The 13,788-nt window shown below is 36.3% G+C and overlaps 1 protein-coding gene across 1 annotated transcript; it reads right to left on the bottom strand.

Annotated features, from left to right (window-relative positions):
* Positions 1 to 11: 11 nt before the first annotated feature.
* On the bottom strand, positions 12 to 690 carry LOC120206003. The gene has a single exon (XM_039205753.1). The coding sequence runs from the start codon at positions 595 to 597 to the stop codon at positions 166 to 168; it is 432 nt and encodes a 143-aa protein (XP_039061684.1). The 5' UTR covers positions 598 to 690; the 3' UTR covers positions 12 to 165.
* Between the last annotated feature and the right edge of the window lie 13,098 nt (positions 691 to 13,788).

Raw genomic sequence — 13,788 nt, forward strand, 5'->3', positions numbered from 1 at the left:
CGACAGATTCCCATAGAAGAGTTCTGATTTGATTGTTGATTATGTGAATTAAGAATCAACAGAGAAAACCCGGATGATAATTTAACGAATGAAACCGGGTTTTTCTTTTCGTTTCGTTTCTGAAATTTGGAAATGAAAGAGAAAGGAGAACGGAGGAGTATTTGACTATGCTTCCAAAAATCCAGTCATTCTGAGAATCGAATTCCGAACACGACTCAAATCCCTCCCTTTAAGCGTCCTTCCATTGCCGGTACAAACGGAAAACGCCACTTTCCCGGCAATTCTCCTCCCCGATATCACGTGCGGCGGCACCATTTCACCTTCCTCGATGCCTTCCTCCTCAAGATCGCCGCCGAAAACACCGTCGCGATGATGACGCGGAATGTTGACGGGAAGCGAACCGGCAGCTACTTTCTTCTTCTTCTGCTTCTTCTTCTTGGATTTTTCCTTGCGTGAAACGCCGGCGTTTCTGGAGAATCCTACTCGATGATCGAAGTAGCCGCCGTCATCGTCTTCTTGGTGAAGACGTGTGGCGTAAATGTCGCTGGTGTTGTCGGAAAATATAACCTCGGACTCTTGGAATTCTTCTGCGGCCATGACGAGATCTGATTGATTAGATTTTTGTAGTAAAAGTTTTTTTATAAACGAAAGAAGAGATTGATTGAATGGTTCTTTTCGGAACACAAAACAGTGAAGGAAAATGAAAGTAAAAGGAAGGGAATTTATAGGTGCGAATCTAAACCGTACTCATTACTCTTATTGATTGTAATGTTCATGTTGCCCTAGATGACGTCTACAAATGCATCTAATGGGTCCCACTCCTTTTTAATCATCTCTATTAGATTAATCAATATATTAATCTCGATCGAGTATTGTACAAGTTTATTTATGAGATGATTTTTTTTAATTTAATTTATTATATTCACAATATCAAAATTTGATCTTCTGACTTTATTCAAATGGTCTCGTATCGTATTCTACTAGATCAATTAATTTTTAATAGTTTCGTCCAATGATGGACATAGATGGGTGACCAGAGACAATTACTCCTTACAAAATTTAAATTATCGTATAATTTAAACATTTTTCACTAAAAATATATTTTTGATCTTAAAATTTTATAAATTCACTCTCTAATATAAATATTCTTTATTTATCATAATCTCACTCTTTTAATAATAAAAAATAATTTATTTTCAAGTTGCGAATAAAATATTTTTTATTTATTTAAACTAATCGATGAATAAGTGATATATTAATTATTATACTATATTTTAAATATTTAGATAATATGATTAGACCTTTTATTTTTTTATATTTGATGAGTATTTAGTATTTTTCACCCTAAAATACAGTATTATTAATATGATATTGTCCACTTTCATCAATATATGTTTTGGCTTATGATTGTTTCTTTCTGATTGTTTAAGTTATGAGTCGGCTGCCAAACGGGTTAGCATTTTATTAACTCTTATTGTCACGTTATATATTATATTTAAGGGTATAGTCCACAAATAGTCTCTTTACTATACAATAATGTTTTATTGAGTCTTTTTATTATTAAAATTTATGAAATAGTTTATCGATTATAGGGTGTTATTTTTTTAAGTTATTCGACTACTAAAAGTTACAAAAGATCACTCGGCTATTTATATATTTCAATCTCGTCGTTTTCTGTTACAAATTGATATTCATCTGAGTTGGATGCTAACTTGTTAATTGGGATATGATAACATCATATTTTAATGATGTCTACTGGCACCGCCGTTACTTTCAAGCGCTGGCTCAACGACATAATGTTTCAAGCACTAGCTCGACGACGTATGTAAGCGAATTCTTGATCCACAAAATACAACTTTGAGATAAGATTTTATTATATCTCAATCTAATAGGTTAACGTCAAGCTTAAACGACTATAAATTCTTTAATAAAATAGGACGAGTTTAGAACATATGTATAGTCGAGTGACCATTTTATAACTTTAAATAGTTAAAGAACTCAATAAAACAACACCCTATAGTCGGCGACTCAACAAAATAACATCATATAATCAGAATATCATGTGTGTACTCTACCTTATATTTAATTAAAAATAAATGGTTTAAGTCACGATTTAGTCCTTGAAGTATATCATTTTTCATTTTGCACTTTAAAATATATTTTTTATTTAGTTTACCCTAAAAATTAGAGTCGTCCAATAGTAACTTACCACTTGATATCATATAAGTTGATGTCGGAGCTAATTTGTTTATTTTTGGAATCGAGAGGGAAGTAAGGAGTCGTTAAAACAAAACAAAAAAAATTAAGGGGTCATGGATTAATTTGTTTAATTTTACATTGATAAGGATCTATGAATAATTAAACTAAAAATATTTTGGGCAAGGCCCCTGCTATTACAAAAGAAGCCGAGCCAAATGGGAAGCGGCTTGGCTGAACCGAGCCAACAACAATGGTTGAAACTAATAAATTTACAATTCAAAATATAAAAGGCGTAAGTTTAAAGTTAAAAGTCCGTCAGCTCGGCGTAACCCACGGCTTATGCGGCGCATAAGAGGTGGTACCATGCGAGTGAGGTCCACCAAGCTACCCCATCAGATGATTTGCGAATAAGACAAACCAATTATATAATGACACGTATGAGTGACGTCAACTGGTGTGCAAAGGGAAACACGAGGGCCAAAGAGGAATCTCATTATTCCCTGACCCCGCTTAGGTGCCACGTTGCCAGCCGTTGTTTTCGTGCAAGTAATTAATTACTATTAAGAAGAAAACTCAATAATCCTATAAAGGGATAAGACAAAGACTCCCAAGCATTTGTGATTTGTTAGCAACCAAAACAAGAGGTGTTATAGCGTATAGGTTCGGGTTCGGCTTTGGGTTCGGGTTCGAGTAACTACGTTTGAATTTATATTTTTTTAAAATATAATAATAATGATAATTTTGTGAATTGAGTTAAGATTAGAACATCTGATACTTAATTTCAAATAAGTTTGTGATATTTTGATACATAAATTTTGCAATTTTTCTCAAGTTAGTATAGTTTTTAATCTCAAAATAATATAAGTAAAAAGATAATATATTATGAATAATATTTGTTGTTATCTCTTGAAGTTCAGTGTTCGAACATCGCATCATTGTAAAAAGACCCATTATATTGATATATGAAATTAATAGTTGAAATGGTAGCAAGGCCCAATACCAAAGTCTAGTGTATTAGCATAACATATAGAAGGCTTAAAGTTGGGCACTTGACGTACACATTCTCTTTTCAAAGAAAATGACCCCAAACTATTTCTCCCTCCATTCATTGTATATTATCTATATTTTTTCAATGTATTTATGATATCGAACCAAGAATCTCGTCTATGAAAATTTTGATTAAAATTCTTGATTTGTGAGAGTTTGTGTCACGGCATTAGGCTACCTAATCATTGGAACAATTTGAATTTTGATTAAAATTTTTTTTATTTGTGAGGGTTTATGTCACGGTATTAGACTACTGAAAGCTTTTAATCACGAGTTTGTTTACATTTAATGGCCGATTAACACTTAGCAATGATAGATCTAAAAATATTGGCCGATTAACACTTAGCAGTGATAGATCTAAAAATATTTATAAGAGTGGATATATAATTTTTTTCTCGTATAAAATAGATACAAATAAAATTTTATGATGGGTATCATTTAAAATAAACAACTAATATAAAAAAAATCTAAATTTCAAAACGAGAAACAAACGCTTGCATCCGTGACTTACGTTTAGGGGAGGGAGAACCTATGCAGCGGGAATGTGGAATCCTTGTTATACGTGCACCAGAATCTATAATGATAAGAGTGCATGCTTATTTGGACTAATATTTTCACTCGAACCTATTAGAATAAAGTCTCGAAGATTCAAAGCATATATATTGTGAAGTATAATGTGAGTGAATTCTTAAAAGGTTATGACTTTTCTCCCTCTGATGTTTAAGATTCGAGGTCGAATCTTTTTGAAGAGAGGGGGGATGATACATGCACCACAAGGCTCACATTAAAGGAAGATGGACTAAATCTTCCAATTGATCTGCATGTCCAAGCCTAGGAAAAGAAGACCAAAACACCAGCAGACTTGCAATGACTTTTTGAATAGGATTCATGTGTTATTTGGTCGACATGTCTTCTGAAGATATGACTGAATGTTTCTTTTCTTTCCAAAAGTACTTGAATCGCATCAATCTGATGTCGGAAACTCAAGTTACATCAATTTTATTGAAGACAACGCATGCATAAAATCCTATAGGAGATTAATACATGATTTTATAAATATTATGGATTTTTAATATTTTTATTGATTATTTGTAATATAATTAATATAGCATGATGTGTTATCTTTTAGGATTAGATTTATTATTTTATTAGGAATTAGGATAGAATCGGAATATTATCTTTATTCATTAGTCATGTTACAACAAGGATTCATCCCCTATATAAAGAGGCTTCATTCAAATTTGTAAATCAGATTTCTCTTATTAATAATATAACTAGAGTTCGTTTTTGCAAGTGACAGTTGCCTTGTGCCTTCGAAGCATTCTTCATCATTAAGTCCTTTCAAGTTCTTCGTGAGGGAGATCTTCACATTCCGGTTTGCCTTCTCATTGCGATTAGAAGGGTTGGTTAGAGTCAATTATCAAGTTTGCCTAGTCAATTGCAACTAGGAGGGTTCGTAGGACAAATATCAATATATCTTCATTGTCACCATCATCATCCCACGACAATTACATCACCATAGCCATCTTCACATGCTAGGAGGAACTTTCAATTCAAGTTCTTCATATCTTTATTATCTTTTCGTAATTCTTTTACATGTTTATCATCTTTATTGTATTATTTTCCTAATCATCATCTCTTGTTTAATTTCCAGCAAGCTTCCCATTCAAGAAACCCTAATTTGCGACAAAAACTCTAATTACATGCAATCTCATTCTTTGATTGAGTCGAGATCCATAAGCTTGATTCTTTGACTTCGAGTAACGTTCATATCAATATAAACTGTTAGAATTAATTCCACCCTAATTAATAATTATTCAACCCTATTCTCATCGTGAACATTTTGATGCCAATAATGCATGTGGAACTCGTAAAACTGAGTCAGCAAGTACACAACTAAGTTGAGGTGCACATGCATGTTACTTTGTATGAATCAGCCCATCCTTCATTAAATCCGGTCATCTACCACCATTCATCACTTTCATTGCTTCATTTTTCAACGACGTAGACCTTTGCGGGATAAAATTCTTGAATCTTGACCTTGATATATCTACGTTTTGCCCTCTACTATTTTTTTTCAAGTCTTTTAATATTCGATAATCATATCAGATTTCGATTATATTAAAAGTTAAATCAAATTAAAATTCTTCAAACCTTATACATCCGTGTGAATCATTTCTTGTTTTTTTAAAAAAAATAGATTATGATGATTATAAGATAATATATGTTTATAATATTTTTTAGCTATTGACAAACGCACACACACCTTGTAGACATAGTTACTTAAAATCAAGATCTCGAGAGAAAATAACATCTCATTTAACCACTAAAACTTCTACGTGTGAATAATCTCAAATCTTCAAACCTTGTACTAGTATATTATGTATGTATACATATAGGTCAAGCTTTTTAGGATCGACTTTGCAAGTGTTCTTTTCCCCATGTTAAACAAATGGCTGCACTGTGGGTTATGTATAGGCGTTAAAAGCTAATGTAATGAAGAGCAAATCGAGTGAAAAATGGGGAAATGAAACGATAAAACCATGCGCACATGGTCATATTCAATAGCGTAGCTATAATATTAATTAGGGCAGCACTTCTATTTATTTTTCTTTCATTTATTACAAGCATAGTGTCGCAACCGTCTTTCGGTTGGGCCTCGGAATTGGGCTTCGACGTGAAAAATGGATTGGGAGTCGCCACCGACCACTTTAAAATGAATTTAGGTGGGTCAGACACCATCTTACCTGATCTGCGTTGTACCAGAAACGTGTCGAGTTCGGGAGTCGGTTACGGTCAAGGAAGGATTAGCACCCTTGAACCGCCCTTTCGGTACCAATTAATTTGCCGATTGTCTTTGATTGCGAAAATTAAAAATTTAAATTTAAATTTAAAATATTCGATTCGAATTACTTACCTCTGATTGGTTGGAATTACTACTGAAAAAAAGTCAAAAATATTTGATTCAAACATACTCAATTTCAACATCATGCATCAAAATTATTATTCGAATTCTTAATTAAGGCCAAAAGAGAGATAATTATTGAATCATCAAATTATTTCCCTATAGTCCAACTACGAATAAGAATAATTAATGTGAGTGTCTAGGTGTCAAAATTAAAGTCAATTAAAACCAATTAATAAATAATGTGAGTTTAAAACTAATTATCGAAACTGACAAAGCAATTAATCAATTAACAAAACGTTCCAAAAATTCTGATCTAATTATTAATAACTTATTAACAAACATGGAAACTAATCACGTTAGTCCACCCCCATTAAAACAATTAACGTCTGAATTAACCAAATTAATACCATAATTAAAAACCTCCATCAAAACATGGAGCTTAATGGCAATCAATGGTCACGTTTTCTTCATGCAAGTAATTCAGGGAATACAAAAAGCACCAAATCATGAATTCAAAGAAAATTAAAATTAATTAAACTAATTATGGAAGTTAAAGCCTGCGTATTATACAAAGAAGAAGTCACGTTTGTTATCAATTAATTAACCAAATCAAATTACGATTATTGGTAAAATTAAACTAATTAAACTTCGGCTAATGTTTAATTACCAATTAATACCATAAAAATTAAAATCAAGAAAATAAGATCAATCATGCTAGCCAAGAAGAGATGGAAATCACGTTTTAAACAAATGAACCAGGGAATGCAAAGCCATAAATTATGATTTTCTTGTCTTGTTTAATGAAGATAATGCAGATTTTAATTATTCCAATGCATAAAAAAAAGCCAATACAGAATTTGATCATCCTACTCAAGGAAAGAAATTAAGCCACGCTCGTTACAAGCACTTTCACCGAATTTGAAAGCATTCAACCATCAACCATGCAAACTCCAAAATTGTGTTGATACAATGAAAACAATTTCGGTTCTGTTACCTTCTTCCAGTTAAAAAAAATTTGCTGTTGAATGTTGGTTCGCCGAGATTTGAAGATTTACTTGCCGGCTTGATGCTTTGGCATTCTACTTCCCATGATTCATGGAGCTTTTCCTTTTCTCTTTTCGTAGGTTTTTCTTCTCCAAGAATTTTCCTCCCCTTTACAAGGTGTGAAGATGGGTTTAAATAGGGATATATGAGAGATGATGGTGAGAGTTCAAATTTTATGGGACTCTTGGGGAAGTTGAGTTGTAGTGGGATATTGGATTTCATGGGATAAGGTTGTTGTTAGTTTAAAGGATGTGGTGGTGGAAGAGTCCTCCTAGGAGATGAACTCTAGTTAATTTTCTTTTTATGTCTATTTTTTTGGAGGAAAAAAATAATAAGAAAATGAGTGTCTACAGCTGCCCCTCTTTGTCCTTTTTCGTGGAACGAAAAAATAGGACAAAGATAAAATGACACGAATTTTCGTTCGGTGGAGTTGACTCTGATGTTTCAATAACTCTCTATCGAATTGAGTTGTGAATGACTATTTCGTTGCGAAGTTGAGTCCTTATTGAAACGGAATTGAAGCCGTAGTTCAGAATTTGAATCAGAATGTGACTTCTTATTGCCAAACTGTAATCCACTTTGGTCTTCTTCTTGATTGAAAGACATTGGTTTGAGAATTCGACTGAAAAATCATTCTTTGACTCTACCATATGGTTGATAGGCCCTTAAGCTGACTGAAATCGAACCCGAAAAGGTCTTCATTGACAGATAGCTTTTCACGACTTAAGCTATGCTGCTGGAAAAACGATTTATTTTCACTAAGGCACGGTTAACCCAGGTCTTCTTCTCGACTTGAAAACCTTGATTGTAGCCGAACAATAGTGTGGTTGGGGTGTCATCGAGCTGAATGGAACCGAACTCGACAATTTTATTGACAAATAGCCCTTCTTGCCTTGAGCTATGTTGTAAATGATATGACCTCGAAGTTGAGTGTAATCGAACTCGGGGGTCTTTGGCAGATAGCCCTTCTCGACTTAAGCTATACTGCAAATGATGCGCCTTGGAGCTTAGCGTAGTCGAACTCAAAGGTCTTTGGTTGGCAGACAACCCTTCTAGACTTAAGTTGTGCTGCAAATGATATGCCCTCGAAGCTGAGTGTAATCGAACTCGAAGGTCTTTGGCAGATAGCCCTTCTATACTTAAGCTATGCTGCAAATGATGTGCCTTGGAGCTGAGCGTAGTCGAACTCGAAGGTCTTTTGGTCACAGATAACCCTTCTAGCCTTGAGTTATACTGTAAATGATGTGCCCTCGAAGCTGAGTGTAATCGAACTCGGGGGTCTTTGGCAGATAGCCCTTCTCGACTTAAGCTATGCTGCAAATGATGTGCCTTGGAGCTGAGCGTAGTCGAACTCGAAGGTCTTTTGTTGGCAGACAACCCTTCTAGACTTAAGTTGTGCTGCAAATGATATGCCTTGGAGCTGAGTGTAGTCGAACTCGAAGGTCTTTGGTTGGCAGATAACCCTTCTCGACTTAAGTTATGCTGCAAATGATGTGCCCTCAGAGCTGAGTGTAATCGAACTCGAAGGTCTTTTGGTCACAGATAACCCTTCTAGCCTTGAGTTATACTGTAAATGATGTGCCCTCGAAGCTGAGTGTAATCGAACTCGAAGGTCTTTTGGTCACAGATAACCCTTCTAGCCTTGAGTTATACTGTAAATGATGTGCCCTCGAAGCTGAGTGTAATCAAACTCGGGGGTCTTTGGCAGATAGCCCTTCTCGACTTAAGCTATGCTGCAAATAGTTTGTTTAAAAAAATGGCTTCCCTTAACGGGTCGAAGCCGGTCATGATTCTTCAGGTGGTTCCTCTGAGCGAGAACCAAGTAAGACAATCTTTGGATGACTCCCATTTTATGGGAAAGCCCGTTGATGAATTCTGACAACCAAATATCTTCCGTTGTGGAATTGAAATCTGGCTTGAAGACATACACTGGAAACATGTTGCTCATTGTTGAGTTGAGTTGAACTGAATTTGATCTGAATTGGTTCTCGAACCCATCTGAAATTGGTTCTGAGATCTGTAGATATGTAAAGTCAGTTGAGGTGTAGCTTCTTGCTGCTGAGTTACACCATCGTTCTTTAAAGGTGCTTGCAAGTCGAGTAGCCTTCATCCTGAAGTCGAAGCTTGACTCTGAAAGCTGCAAAATTATGTATGCTAAAATGATGAATATGATGCACCTAAGTATGTCTAAGATGCATGCAACATGAATAAATTATGTGCAATTTCTTGGATGGAGTCTCGTGCTTTGTCTGCTAATCTGGTCCTTGGAATCGATCGTTCCCCATTTGCTTCTCGAGCTTGGGCTTTACAGACCTTTCATATTTGAGACTGTCCTGTTTGAAAATGTTTTCTCCTTTTTCTTGTTTTAGGAGGGAAAAGGATGAAAATTCTGTAAATATTGTTCGCAGTTGAATCAAATTGTAAACATGAGTTCAAAGTATATCAAATGAATCAATAGCTCTTTTAACGTTTTCAGAGTTACAGCTCGTTGACAAATATTCAAATGGATGGGTTGGCTCTAGCTTGGCCTCCTTTCTAATGTCATTTTTTTTTGAAATATCGCAACATGCTTTGGCACTTCAATTGGGTGCGGACAAAATGACGCAACTAGCATGATCACTTACTAGACCTTTTATTTCAGTCCTCTGAAATCTTCTATTTGTTCAAGCTTTGTAGGCTCCTCTAACAAAGACAGTGCAAAAACATCGGTCTAAAAATGAAATTCTTGAGTGCTCGTGTGTAGTTGACTATAACAGGTGTTCCTTAACTCCCTTAGTCCATTTTACCGAAAATTTCTTGCTTAGATAAATTTGACTTAACTTGTCATTATCTGGCTAGCTGAATCCATAAAGCCGGGGCATTTAACCAATTGCTTTAGAGGGACAGCTTAATATTATAATCACTCTTATCAAGTTAACTGAAGGGTTCATTTCATCACAGAGTCTTCCGCCTGACAAGAGCAGTGGAGCAAACACCGAATTGCCAAGTGTCCGAGCAATGTCATGGTTTGAACGTAATCTACCCATAAGGCCAGGGCTTTCAAGTTTCCTCTATAACCAATTGCCTTAGCGGAATAGCTCAATTTTACGGATTTAATTTCTTAAGATTGTCAAGAAGAACCTGTCATAGTCTAGGTGTTTTTGAAAGTCAAGGAATCTCATCTTTAGAGTTCAATTTTCAAGCAACTGACCTAAACCAGATTCACCTACTCGACTCTTTCATTTGTAAAGATTCTCATCGTCATTGAACATCTTAAATAAAAACATAGTAATTGTCATATGCAAAGGATGCCCCATGTTGTCCGTACCTTATGAAAGGAAAGGGTTGTATTGGTTAATTGTAAGAGCAGGGTACGGTGTTTGAGGGTATATTCTGGGTAATGTCAAGGTCCTTGTTTTAAAACATGTTACTTTGTCAAAGATCCGTAACTTTGAACCATTCACATAGTTTCTTAATTCAAATGATATTCAAAGAATTGCAAGTTTGCAAATGTGATCCATTGCTTAACATCTTTTAAAGTAACATAAATTGATTCAAATGTTCTTACAGAAACTTGAGAAAAAGTGAAAAAAAAAACAAGTTCAAACAGAATGCCTCAAATGACGAAATGATATTCCTCACTTGGATGCCCCCAAGTTGTTGAAGTCGATCCAGTTGTGGTTACGCATCTTCTGTACGACTCTTTTGAATGCGTAACAGTTCTCAATTGTGTGTCCTGGGACACCGCCGTGATATTCACAATGTACATTCTCATCATACCACTTGGGGTATGGGGGATTTATGGGTTCCACCGGGTATGGTGACACTACATGGGTGTCAAGAAGTTGCTGGTAAAGCTCTTTGTAGGTCATGGGAATAGGGTCGAAATGTTCCCTTTCCCTCCTGGAATCTTGTTTAGAAGTACCTGACGGTACAGCTGCAGTTGATTTTGGGCTGGAGATTGTAACACCTTTGTTGAAGTGTTTGATGTTGTTAACCTCTCCATCTCTCTCCCTCATAGGAGGCTTCTTACTGGCTTCCCTATCCTTAATCTTGCCTTGCTTTATGGCCGACTCAATCATTTCTCCGGCCATAACCAAGTCTGAAAAGCTTCCTGATGTGATCGCCACCAGGTGCCCGAAGTATGGAGCCTTCAGGGTCTGCACGAAAAGTTTCCGGGTTTCCTTTTCATCTAACAGTGGATGAACTTGCACAGCTAAGTCCCTCCATTTTTGTGCGTACTGCATGAAACTCTCGTTATGCTTCTTTTCCATGTTTTGTAGCATAACTCGATCTGGCCTTATGTCATTGTTATGCTTGTATTGTTCCAGAAATGACTTGGCCAGGTCCTTCCAGGTCTTGATATTTGATCGGCTGAGCTGGTTGTACCACCGAATGGCTGAGCCCGACAGACTATCCTGAAAACAGTGGATCAGGAGTTGGTCGTTTCCTCCATATCCTGTCATCTTTCGGCAAAACATGGTGATGTGAGCGGATGGGCAACTGTTCCCGTCAAACTTCTCAAACTCCGGGGACTTAAATTTCGGGGGAAAAACCAAGTCCGGGACTAGACTAAGTTCCGCTGCATCGATTTCATGGTAGTCACGGTCTCCTTTGACTATATTCATTTGGTCCTCCAATTGTTTGATTTTTTTCTCCATCTTCCTCGCTTTTTCCTCTTCGTCCAAATCCGGTACATGGTAATAACCCGGATTGTTCTTAGGGTTAAATACAGAGGACGAGGGCTTTGCTTTTGCAGCAGATGAGTCCCCTCGAAGTTCTGGTAAGATTTCAGGTGAGATAACCACTTGTGGGGTAGGTTGTATAGTTACCCCTTCCGATGAACCTGCCCCAGGCGCACTGGTCTGTTGTAGGCCAACTAACTTGGCAACGATCTGATCAACCAAGGACTCTTGGTTCTTTGTGATTGTTTCTAGAGTATTTCGACTATTTTGGTCTATCTTATCTTCTAGCTCTTTCTGTAGTTTCAACATATTCTCTTCGATTTGTGTAATTCTGGCTTCCATCCTCTTCTTCTTCAAACGAGTGTTATGTGGATGGGGTGTGTCCAACGCTTGAGGCGGTGTATCCAGTATTTTCTCCTTTTGATGAGACATGTATATGTTAGTTAATGTGAATGCAAAGAAAAATGACAAAATGCAACATATGTCTAGATGCATAATGCATGCAATGTTCGAGGCATTGATCCAAAAAATGTGTCTGTTACTAGAAATAATCCTTATTGGGGACAAAAGTGTTTTATCTTTTAAGAGATAAAAAATATTCTGACAGCTTCTAACATGTTGACTAGTCTTCTGCCTTCATCCGTCATCAGTTGAATAACCTGTCGAACCGCTCTGGCTTCTCTGGATGAACAGTGCAAATGACGAGTTGTTTGCCCTAAAAAAAAGTCTTAAAGGACTGCACCTTCGGCATTTATCTTTCGTTGAGCTTGTTCCCAACGAATACGTCATTGGAGCCCTTAATTGATAGGAACTACGTTAAGTCCATTTGTCTGTTTCTTGAATTCGTCAGTAATGGTCTCCCATTTCAGTTATCATTTTGCCATTGTCGTCTTTGAAGTGACTCCTAAGATCAGTGGTCTTCATCTTGCCCCTGTAACTTCTACCAGTCAGTTCTTCAAAGATAGACTTTCATTGTGCTTGATGTAGACCCGGTTCATTGAGTCATTTATAATCCAGTATAGTGATATACTCTTCAATCGCGGGCACCACGTCTTCTGGATTAAATGTGACACATAGTCTCCTTGTAGACTGTCCTCTGCATTTTCATCTCTTGTATTACAACCCCTTTGTCCATTAATGCAGATTATTCATGTTTAGCAACACGTTTTTAGTGGATCAACACCTCTTTTAAATGATGCAAGGGATGAAAATAAAGTGAAAGAGAAAAAAAAAGTTAGTGAGGTAAAAATAATCATGAAAAATAAAAGTCCTACCCCACATGATATCTACCCGAACATGCTTAATATTCCTACTCGGACATGATTTCTATCCCGTATGCTAATTTCAAACAAATCCTAACCGCATATTTGTCTAGTTCGCATGCTTTGAACATAAAATAATGCAGGAAACGAAACAGCCTAGGGTTTGGAATGAGGTTTTGGGGTGGGCTCTAATTCCCTGTACTCTCCCGGTTTAGGTTCTAAAAAGGTACTCGAGTTCTCCTTGCCGGTGCCCCCTTGGGCTTGCCAGACCCTTAGTCCTAAGCCTATTACAAGCTTATATGGACTAAGTTAAACTCGAGAGGAAACATTCCCTTATGCCCATACGGAGAATAAATTCACACGAAGGCATAAGGTATATGAATCCCGAAGGTTACTTGCTAGGCCCATACGGTGAATAAATTCACACGAAGGCGTCGCTTTCGCCCCCACTTAAAAGGGTTCGGAGCTCGGGTATAGAGCCTGAGATAGAAACTTTTCAAAAATCTGAAATCATTGAAAAAATGTTAGTACAACTATTTATTTGAAAAATAATCAAAGGTAAATAATCGGAACCGAATAAATAAATTAAAATTTAAACTTACAATTTTCGCATAAAAAGACAACCAGAAATTAATTCTGGCCTGACTCACTTACCTGTCCCCAG

This window comes from Hibiscus syriacus, unplaced genomic scaffold (genome assembly GCF_006381635.1).
Source record: "Hibiscus syriacus cultivar Baekdansim isolate YM2019G1 unplaced genomic scaffold, ASM638163v2 tig00013285_pilon, whole genome shotgun sequence".
Lineage (NCBI taxonomy): Eukaryota > Viridiplantae > Streptophyta > Magnoliopsida > Malvales > Malvaceae > Hibiscus > Hibiscus syriacus.

Bases quoted from the DNA above. Each gene is read 5' to 3' on its own strand.
- LOC120206003 (XM_039205753.1), bottom strand. From the start codon at position 597: ATGGCCGCAGAAGAATTCCAAGAGTCCGAGGTTATATTTTCCGACAAC.